The sequence below is a fragment of the Oncorhynchus keta genome, unplaced genomic scaffold (assembly GCF_023373465.1).
Source record: "Oncorhynchus keta strain PuntledgeMale-10-30-2019 unplaced genomic scaffold, Oket_V2 Un_scaffold_19088_pilon_pilon, whole genome shotgun sequence".
Classification (NCBI taxonomy): domain Eukaryota; kingdom Metazoa; phylum Chordata; class Actinopteri; order Salmoniformes; family Salmonidae; genus Oncorhynchus; species Oncorhynchus keta.
In genome coordinates, this window is record NW_026290844.1 from 139,666 (window position 1) to 151,083 (window position 11,418).

At 43.6% G+C, this 11,418-nt stretch overlaps 1 protein-coding gene across 2 annotated transcripts in view; it reads left to right on the forward strand.

Moving 5' to 3' along the window:
- The window catches only part of LOC118376170 (uncharacterized), a 37,704-nt gene extending 35,843 nt beyond the window's left edge, over window positions 1-1,861 (forward strand). For both annotated transcript variants that reach the window (XM_052514671.1, XM_052514672.1), the window contains exon 18: window positions 690-1,861. In XM_052514671.1, the coding sequence (XP_052370631.1) occupies window positions 690-807 (118 nt within the window). In that variant the 3' untranslated portion in view covers window positions 808-1,861. The remainder of the gene's footprint in view (window positions 1-689) is intronic.
- Window positions 1,862-11,418: the final 9,557 nt, after the last annotated feature.

Below are 11,418 nucleotides of genomic sequence, written 5' to 3' on the forward strand. Positions count from 1 at the left end.
TGAGTCTTACCATTTTCTGTTCTGGTAGTTTTAAACCATTTCGATATGTAGCCACTGCTCCACACGGTCTGGTGTAAATTTCATTAGCAGTCCTTTTATGCACTCTTTAAAAAGGGGGTGTTCCATCCTTTTGGCATAATGTCTGTGTTCACGTGGGTGTGGTTACTGACGGGGTAAAACTGTATATGATAACAATTATCTCATTCTAGAAGGCTAAATTCACATTCGTTTCATATTTAATCATATAAGTTTTACAACATTTAGATGTTATGACATCGCAGCATGCTAAATGATATGACATAATTATTGTTTCCATCCCCACCAACCATTTCCCACATTCTTTATGTTAGAAATATTGTTTCAATATCCACTTTTGACTATCAAAATCAATGAGGGCCCTCCGGTCAGTAGTTCGACCATGCTTAGATGGGCGGCTAGGCTAATTTACCAATCTGAAACCATGTTAGCTGACATGGCTAAATGACTGATTGTCAGTGACTGACATAACAAGAGGAACTGCTGATGCACGACATTTCAAAATTGCACCTTGTGTATTTTACTATTCTAACGGACCCCCCTGAGTTTCTAAAAACCAGATGTTTATTTATAAAGCCCTTTTTACATCGGCAGCTGTCACTCGGTAACATTTCAGTCTGTGTATTCTGAAAGCTCTTGTCCGTGTGTTACAGAGAGAAGAGTCAGGAGTGTTACTTCTGGAGAACCACAGGCTGTGTCCGACACAATACCTGCATCTTCAGACACGTGTCACAACACAAGGGCATCGACAGGGACAAGGTCAACAAGTGAACAGCAGACAACCACACACCAATAACCTGGTCCTGGAAGCTGGATCAGAGGTCCCCCCCCCCAGGCTTACTTTTCAAATATGCTTTTTATAAAATTAAAAGGTTATATAAGTAGACTTAAAATTCGATAAGCTATAATTGACTCAACAACCAATAAACACTTTTTTTTTTTTTATCAACTAGGAAATGTAGTTATATGTCACTGTTGTTTTTCAAAGTTAGCTGGCTAATTTGCTAATCCTGTTTTTTGGAATGTACTGCTGGGAAAGAATCACTGCTTCTACTGACGTGTCCCCTGTACTGACGTGTCCCCTGTACTGACGTGTCCCCTGTGCTGACGTGTCCCCTGTGCTGACGTGTCCCCTGTGCTGACGTGTCCCCTGTGCTGACGTGTCCCCTGTGCTGACGTGTCCCCTGTGCTGACGTGTCCCCTGTGCTGACGTGTCCCCTGTGCTGACGTGTCCCCTGTACTGACGTGTCCCCTGTACTGACGTGTCCCCTGTGCTGACGTGTCCCCTGTGCTGACGTGTCCCCTGTGCTGACGTGTCCCCTGTGCTGACGTGTCCCCTGTGCTGACGTGTCCCCTGTGCTGACGTGTCCCCTGTGCTGACGTGTCCCCTGTACTGACGTGTCCCCTGTGCTGACGTGTCCCCTGTGCTGACGTGTCCCCTGTGGGACTTTATATTGGAGAAAAGCCTTGATATATTGATTGCCTGGTGCCTGTATGGATGCTGTTGTCAAACGACATGTCTCTCTCCCCACGACATAAGTCCTCATCGGGGCCACACAGGGAGTTATGTAGATATTCATTATGGAAGACGGAGAAGTTTGTTTTTCTTATTCTTTTCCCACGAGCTAGATTTCCATCCAGTTGGTGACAGGATTTTCATTTCTAAAATATGCACAAAAACAAAACGCGCATTTTCCCACCAGAGTTGTGTTTCCATCAAATTGACTAGTTGTAGATAACGGGCTGTGTTTCCATCAAATTGACTAGTTGTAGATAACGGGCTGTGTTTCCATCAAATTGACTAGTTGTAGATAACGGGCTGTGTTTCCATCAAATTGACTAGTTAGATAACGGGCTGTGTTTCCATCAAATTGACGGGCTGTGTTTCCATCAAATTGACTAGTTGTAGATAACGGGCTGTGTTTCCATCAAATTGACTAGTTGTAGATAACGGGCTGTGTTTCCATCAAATTGACTAGTTGTAGATAACGGGCTGTGTTTCCATCAAATTGACTAGTTGTAGATAACTGGCTGTGTTTCCATCAAATTGACTAGTTGTAGATAACGGGCTGTGTTTCCATCAAATTGACTAGTTGTAGATAACTGGCTGTGTTTCCATCAAATTGACTAGTTGTAGATAACGGGCTGTTTCCATCAAATTGACTAGTTGTAGATAACTGGCTGTTTCCATCAAATTGACTAGTTGTAGATAACTGGCTGTTTCCATCAAATGGACTAGTTGTAGATAACGGGCTCTGTTTCCATCAAATTAACTAGTTGTAGATAACGGGCTGTGTTTCCATCAAATTGACTAGTTGTAGATAACGGCTGTTTCCATCAAATTGACTAGTTGTAGATAACTGGCTGTGTTTCCATCAAATTGACTAGTTGTAGTTAACGGGCTGTGTTTCCATCAAATTGACTAGTTGTAGATAACTGGCTGTTTCCATCAAATTGACTAGTTGTAGAAAACGGGCTGTTTCCATCAAATTGACTAGTTGTAGATAACCGGCTGTGTTTCCATCAAATTGACTAGTTGTAGATAACCGGCTGTGTTTCCATCAAATTGACTAGTTGTAGATAACCGGCTGTGTTTCCATCAAATTGACTAGTTGTAGATAACCGGCTGTGTTTCCATCAAATTGACTAGTTGTAGATAACTGGCTGTGTTTCCATCAAATTGACTAGTTGTAGATAACTGGCTGTGTTTCCATCAAATTGACTAGTTGTAGATAACGGGCTGTGTTTCCATCATCAAATGTGTTTCCATCAAATTGACTAGTTGTAGATAACTGGCTGTTTCCATCAAATTGACTAGTTGTAGATAAGTTTCCATCAAATTGACTAGTTGTAGATAACTGGCTGTGTTTCCATCAAATTGACTAGTTGTAGTTAACGGGCTGTGTTTCCATCAAATTGACTAGTTGTAGATAACGGGCTGTTTCCATCAAATTAACTAGTTGTAGATAACTGGCTGTTTCCATCAAATTGACTAGTTGTAGATAACCGGCTGTTTCCATCAAATTAACTAGTTGTAGATAACCGGCTGTTTCCATCAAATTGACTAGTTGTAGATAACGGGCTGTGTTTCCATCAAATTGACTAGTTGTAGATAACGGGCTGTTTCCATCAAATTGACTAGTTGTAGATAACGGGCTGTTTCCATCAAATTGACTAGTTGTAGATAACGGGCTGTTTCCATCAAATTGACTAGTTGTAGATAACGGGCTGTGTTTCCATCAAATTGACTAGTTGTAGATAACGGGCTGTTTCCATCAAATTGACTAGTTGTAGATAACGGGCTGTTTCCATCAAATTGACTAGTTGTAGATAACGGGCTGTTTCCATCAAATTGACTAGTTGTAGATAACGGGCTGTTTCCATCAAATTAACTAGTTGTAGATAACTGGCTGTTTCCATCAAATGGACTAGTTGTAGATAACGGGCTGTGTTTCCATCAAATTAACTAGTTGTAGATAACTGGCTGTGTTTCCATCAAATTGACTAGTTGTAGATAACGGGCTGTTTCCATCAAATTGACTAGTTGTAGATAACGGGCTGTTTCCATCAAATTGACTAGTTGTAGATAACGGGCTGTGTTTCCATCAAATTGACTAGTTGTAGATAACTGGCTGTGTTTCCATCAAATTGACTAGTTGTAGATTTTTTAACCTTTTATTTAACTAGGCAAGTCAGTTAAGAACAAATTCTTATTTTCAATGATGGCCTAGGAACAGTGGGTTAACTGCCTGTTCAGGGGCAGAACGACAGATTTGTACCTTGTCAGCTCGGGATTTGAACTTGCAACCTTCCGGTTACTAGTCCAACACTTTAACCACTAGGCCACCCTGCCGCCCCTGTGTTTCCATCAAATGAACTAGTTGTAGAAAACGGGCTGTGCGTGATTACATAGAGCACATGGAAAAACTTTTTTTTGCGTTTTGACATTTTATTTTTCATAAAGGTTTTTGTTATAAAGTGTGTACCCCCTCTGGTATTGATACGTTGGTTCTAGCCAACAGCTGGCAGTGGGCAGATACAGGGCGGCTGGCTGGAACGCACCCATAGCCTACATGAGATGTGTTACTGTTATGGACAAAAGACAATCATTGTATTTGTCAAACGGCTGCCAAGCATCGATCATCATGTCGGCAGAATAAGACCCTCGATATTTATTGGAAAGGAGCATCAAGCTCATCACCGTGGACATTCATCACACTGAAGTTCATAACTTATTTTATTAGTTTACTAAACTGTACGTGTTTCCATTGAGTTCTAGTGGGAGGACCACACAACTGTGACTCCAAGTTAACTTAGAAATTATGGTAATTAATATCAATATTTGCTTCATAAATTCTGTCTAGTTTCATGTTTCGTCGACATTTGGAAAGTTTCCCAAAAACGTTTGTTTGCGTCAGACCTGTTGTGACTTTGTTTGTTTTTTAAAACGACGAGTACTTTACACTCGTGTAAAGATTGCATGGAAACCTTGTTGAATCAAGAGGTTTCCTTGATGTCGTGTTATCAGGAATGGTCTTTGGTGTTCTTCATTAGTTCAACGTGATAAGGAATTTTGAGAGGTGCGTTGTTAAATTGTGTTGTGTTTATAGTGTCCGTTTTCACATCAAAGTGCACCACTTTTATTTTAAAGACTTTATTTTGCGACTTAAAGAAGTGTATTAATGTATAATCAAGAGAATATGCCAAAGGTAGAACTGGATGGGCGATGGGAACACAACTAAACTAGCTGAACGCCATAATACACAATGATTTAGACCAGGTATGTCTGTTTTTAATTTTTCTGTTGAGACTGTCATTTCAATACTGCTAGTACTGCTATTGTCCACCAGATGGCAATGTTTAGCCGTTTAACCTCGGCCTCCTGTTCTACCATGGCTACCTGCAAAATAGTTTTTCTGAACACTTAATTTGCCATCTGTTGACCTGACTACCTACTTTGATCTGAATGGCATAATGTTATTGCTTGATTTGTTTCTGTGTTTCAAATCGTTTGGTTACAGACACATTCCATGAATCATTAAAATGATCTTTCAGATTACACTTTTGGGTTTATTTTGTGTGTGGTGTTTAATTAGTGGTGTAATATGAACACGTTACCGTTTTCACACGGACATGTAAGAAATAGACTTTTCAGTTCAGACCTCGTGACTAATCCTCTCCTCTTCTTAAACACGGCTCCCTGGTTGGAGTAGATGTAGTATATGTAGATGTCAGCTCACAGATTTCCTCAGCTGTAATGCCGCAGGTTCTGTGTTACTGTGTGGGGAGGGGGTTCTGTGTTACCCCCCCCCCCCCACACGGTAACACAGAACCCCCCACACAGTAACACAGAACCCCCCACACAGTAACACAGAACCCCCCACACAGTAACACAGAACCCCCCACACACAGTAACACAGAACCCCCCACACAGTAACACAGAACCCCCCCACACACTAACACAGACCCCCCCCCCCCACACACAGTAACACAGACCCCCCACACAGTAACACAGAACCCCCCACACAGTAACACAGACACCCCCACACAGTGTCTGTGTTACTGTGTGGGGGGTTCTGTGTTACTGTGGGGGGTTCTGTTACTGTAGGGGGGTTCTGTGCTACTGTAGGGGGGTTCCGTGTTACTGTAGGGGAGGGGTTCTGTGCTACTGTAGGGGGGTTCTGTGTTACTGTAGGGGGGGGGGTTCTGTGCTACTGTAGGGGGGTTCTGTGTTATTGTAGGGGGTGTTCTGTGCTACTGTAGGGGGTTCTGTGTTATTGTAAGGTGGGGGATTCTGTGCTACTGTAGGGGGTTCTGTGTTACTGTAGGGGGTTCTGTGTTACTGTAGGGGGGTTCTGTGTTACTGTAGGGGGTTCTGTGCTACTGTAGGGGGTTCTGTGTTACTGTAGGGGGGTTCTGTGCTACTGTAGGGGGTTCTGTGATATTGTAAGGTGGGGGGTTCTGTTATGAAATATTAATATTAGTGGGTATGTGCAGAGTTGTGTGTGGACATGGGCAATCTCATACTTGGAAATTGTAACCCGAAATAGTCCAGCAGTCTCAGAAGGGCAGCCCACACAGTTGATGAGCTGGTGCGGCTTGGGACTGACTTGTCAGGCAGGCCAGACCACCCACTAGAACTGGGTGAATGCCATCTCAGGCAGGCCAGACCACCAACTAGAACTGGGTGAATGCCGTCTAAGGCAGGCCAGACCACCATTAGAGTTCACTACACCTCCGATTGCAGCCCAAAGAAATGTTTCAGAGTTCAAGTAACAGACACATCTCAACATCAACTGTTCAGTGGAGACTGTGTGAATCAGGCCTTCATGGTCGCATTGCTGCAGAGAAACCACTACTAAAAAACTCCTTCAAGACTGTTGGAAAAGCATTCCAGGTAAACCTGGTTGAGAGAATGCCAGTAGTGTGCAAAGCTGTCATCAAGGCAAAGGGTGGCTACTTTGAAAAAAATGTCAAATATATTTGATTTGTTTAGCACCTTTTTCTGGTTACTACATGATTCCATATGTGTTATTTCATAGTTTTTATGTCATCACTATTATTCTACAATGTAGAAAATAGTAAAAATAAAGAAAAACCCTTGAATGAGTAGGTGTGTCCAAACTTTTGACAGAGCCAGTTAGCTACAGTACCAAAGTCAGAAACGAGTACATACACACATCTTTCTGCCAGCAGTACAAGCCCATGTGCTGGAAACCAGCCGGACTCCCTCAGTTCACTGCCGTGAGGGACCCGGATGAGATGCTGGGATCTGATGGGACCCTTCCCAAGAATCAGAAAGGGTGACCACTACCTGCTCCTCATTGTTGACTACGGATCAAAGTGAGTTGAACGCTTCCCGCTGCGGGATGCTAAGACTCCCAAGATAGTCAACATACTCAGGAGATCTTCCTTCGATGGGGTTCCCCATAGTTCCTCCTATATAAACTAGGGCTGCAGTTGACTTCGATGGGGTTCTCCATAGTTCCTCCTATATAAACTAGGGCCGCAGTTGACTTCGATGGGGTTCCCCATAGTTCCTCCTATATAAACTAGGGCTGCAGTTGACTTCGATGGGGTTCCCCATAGTTCCTCCTATATAAACTAGGGCTGCAGTTGACTTCGATGGGGTTCCCCATAGTTCCTCCTATATAAACTAGGGCCTCAGTTGACTTCGATGGGGTTCCCCATAGTTCCTCCTATATAAACTAGGGCTGCAGTTGACTTCGATGGGGTTCCCCATAGTTCCTCCTATATAAACTAGGGCTGCAGTTGACTTCGATGGGGTTCCCCATAGTTCCTCCTATATAAACTAGGGCTGCAGTTGACTTCGATGGGGTTCCCCATAGTTCCTCCTATATAAACTAGGGCTGCAGTTGACTTCGATGGGGTTCCCCATAGTTCCTCCTATATAAACTAGGGGCTGCAGTTGACTTCGATGGGGTTCCCCATAGTTCCTCCTATATAAACTAGGGGCTGCAGTTGACTTCGATGGGGTTCCCCATAGTTCCTCCTATATAAACTAGGGCTGCAGTTGACTTCGATGGGGTTCCCCATAGTTCCTCCTATATAAACTAGGGCTGCAGTTGACTTCGATGGGGTTCCCCATAGTTCCTCCTATATAAACTAGGGCTGCAGTTGACTTCGATGGGGTTCCCCATAGTTCCTCCTATATAAACTAGGGCTGCAGTTGACTTCGATGGGGTTCCCCATAGTTCCTCCTATATAAACTAGGGGCTGCAGTTGACTTCGATGGGGTTCCCCAATCTGGCAGTGGCTTCAGACAAGTGAAAATGATGGTCAGTATAGAACATTTAAGCTCGTCTCTCAATTTTTAATAAATCTGTCAATTTAACCTTTATTTAACTAGGCTAGTCAGTTAAGAACAAATTCTTATTTACAATGATGGCCTAGGAACAGTGGGTTAACTGGTCTAGGAACAGTGGGTAACTGGTCTAGGAACAGTGGGTTAACTGGTCTAGGAACAGTGGGTTAACTGGTCTAGGAACAGTGGGTTAACTGGTCTAGGAACAGTGGGTTAACTGGTCTAGGAACAGTGGGTTAACTGGTCTAGGAACAGTGGGTTAACTGGTCTAGGAACAGTGGGTTAACTGGTCTAGGAACAGTGGGTTAACTGGTCTAGGAACAGTGGGTAACTGGTCTAGGAACAGTGGGTAACTGGTCTAGGAACAGTGGGTTAACTGGTCTGGGAACAGTGGGTTACCTGGTCTAGGAACAGTGGGTTAACTGGTCTAGGAACAGTGGGTTAACTGGTCTAGGAACAGTGGGTTAACTGGTCTAGGAACAGTGGGTTAACTGGTCTAGGAACAGTGGGTTAACTGGTCTAGGAACAGTGGGTTAACTGGTCTAGGAACAGTGGGTAACTGGTCTAGGAACAGTGGGTAACTGGTCTAGGAACAGTGGGTTAACTGGTCTAGGAACAGTGGGTTAACTGGTCTAGGAACAGTGGGTTAACTGGTCTAGGAACAGTGGGTTAACTGGTCTAGGAACAGTGGGTTAACTGGTCTAGGAACAGTGGGTTAACTGGTCTAGGAACAGTGGGTTAACTGGTCTAGGAACAGTGGGTTAACTGGTCTAGGAACAGTGGGTTAACTGGTCTAGGAACAGTGGGTTAACTGGTCTAGGAACAGTGGGTTAACTGGTCTAGGAACACGGGGTTAACTGGTCTAGGAACACGGGGTTAACTGGTCTAGGAACACGGGGTTAACTGGTCTAGGAACACGGGGTTAACTGGTCTAGGAACACGGGGTTAACTGGTCTAGGAACAGTGGGTTAACTGGTCTAGGAACAGTGGGTTAACTGGTCTAGGAACAGTGGGTTAACTGGTCTAGGAACAGTGGGTAACTGGTCTAGGAACAGTGGGTAACTGGTCTAGGAACAGTGGGTTAACTGGTCTGGGAACAGTGGGTTAACTGGTCTAGGAACAGTGGGTTAACTGGTCTAGGAACAGTGGGTTAACTGGTCTAGGAACAGCGGGTTAACTGGTCTAGGAACAGTGGGTTAACTGGTCTAGGAACAGCGGGTTAACTGGTCTAGGAACAGTGGGTTAACTGGTCTAGGAACAGTGGGTTAACTGGTCTAGGAACAGTGGGTTAACTGGTCTAGGAACAGTGGGTTAACTGGTCTGGGAACAGTGGGTTAACTGGTCTGGGAACAGTGGGTTAACTGGTCTAGGAACAGTGGGTTAACTGGTCTAGGAACAGTGGGTTAACTGGTCTAGGAACAGTGGGTTAACTGGTCTAGGAACAGTGGGTTAACTGGTCTAGGAACAGTGGGTTACCTGGTCTAGGAACAGTGGGTTAACTGGTCTAGGAACAGTGGGTTAACTGGTCTAGGAACAGTGGGTTAACTGGTCTAGGAACAGTGGGTTAACTGGTCTAGGAACAGTGGGTTAACTGGTCTAGGAACAGTGGGTTAACTGCCTGTTCAGGGGCAGAACGACAGATTTTTACCTTGTCAGCTCGGGGATTTGATCGGGTGACCAAGAACCCAATGGTCACTCTGACAGAGTTCCTCTGTGGAGATGGGAGAACCTTCCAGAAGGACAACCATCTCTGCAACACTCCACCAATCAGGCCTTTATGGTAGAGTGGCCAGATGGAAGCCACTCCTCAGTAAAAGGCACATGACAGCCCGCTGGGAGTTTGCCTAAAGGCACTGCTCTAATTTAGCTGGTAACCAAAATAATAGAAATAAGGAACCTCAGGGGTTTGTGATATATGGCCAATTTACCACGACTAAGGGCTGTGTCCAGGCACTCTGTGTTGCGTCGTGCCTAAGAACAGCACTTGGTTGTGGTATATTGGCCATTTACCACACCCCCTCAGGCCTTATTGCTTAATTATATGCTGGTACAAAATACATGTTCAACAGTGATTGTGAATGTGACCTTGTGGATGTGTTTGCTATTTTAAAAAAGCCTATTTCCTCTTTACAGAAGATCTCACCGTTGTCATAGGAACTGGGTGTAGTGGTGTGAAGTGCTGTACATATGGGTTGCAGTAAACATGTCTGCTGTCAGATGTATGAGCACAGCGTTTCATTTGTAAATATTGTGAGGTCGTAAATAAACAGGTCATATTTTTGTTTGGATATGAAAGAAGACGTCTCTTTAGGCAGGTCGTATCCCTGGTTGAATATGGACGTTTTTTAAATGTTGTCTTTAGAAGAAGACGTCTCTTTAGGCAGGTCGTATCCCTGGTTGAATATGGACATTTTTTAAATGTTGTCTTTAGAAGAAGACGTCTCTTTAGGCAGGTCGTATCCCTGGTTGAATATGGACATTTTTTAAATGTTGTCTTTAGAAGAAGACGTCTCTTTAGGCAGGTCGTATCCCTGGTTGAATATGGACGTTTTTTAAATGTTGTCTTTAGAAGAAGACGTCTCTTTAGGCAGGTCGTATCCCTGGTTGAATATGGACGTTTTTTAAATGTTGTCTTTAGAAGAAGACGTCTCTTTAGGCAGGTCGTATCCCTGGTTGAATATGGACGTTTTTTAAATGTTGTCTTTAGAAGAAGACGTCTCTTTAGGCAGGTCGTATCCCTGGTTGAATATGGACGTTTTTTAAATGTTGTCTTTAGAAGAAGACGTCTCTTTAGGCAGGTCGTATCCCTGGTTGAATATGGACGTTTTTTAAATGTTGTCTTTAGAAGAAGACGTCTCTTTAGGCAGGTCGTATCCCTGGTTGAATATGGACATTTTTTTAAATGTTGTCTTTAGAAGAAGACGTCTCTTTAGGCAGGTCGTATCCCTGGTTGAATATGGACATTTTTTAAATGTTGTCTTTAGAAGAAGACGTCTCTTTAGGCAGGTCGTATCCCTGGTTGAATATGGACGTTTTTTAAATGTTGTCTTTAGAAGAAGACGTCTCTTTAGGCAGGTCGTATCCCTGGTTGAATATGGACGTTTTTTAAATGTTGTCTTTAGAAGAAGACGTCTCTTTAGGCAGGTCGTATCCCTGGTTGAATATGGACGTTTTTTAAATGTTGTCTTTAGAAGAAGACGTCGTATTGATGTCTACAAAAATAACTCTTAAAAAAAACCTTTCAAAAACAACCACAATCTGCCCGTCATACAACGACCTGTGCTGGGTTGTGTCTGATTAGGAGTTGGAGATATTTTCTCTCTCTGTGTCCCCCCCCTGCAGTGGGTGCAGTATGTTAAGGATATGCTGCATCCTGCTGGTTGGATAGAATCGTGCTGATACAACAATGCAGCACCAAGTCGCCAACACATTGCATTTTCACACGGCTGCCTGCCAGGAACAGGGGTTTGTGGGATATGCTGCAGTGCTGCTCAGTGTCTGACCTATATGTAAGGTGTGTGCTCTGTATATATATATATATATATATATATACACTG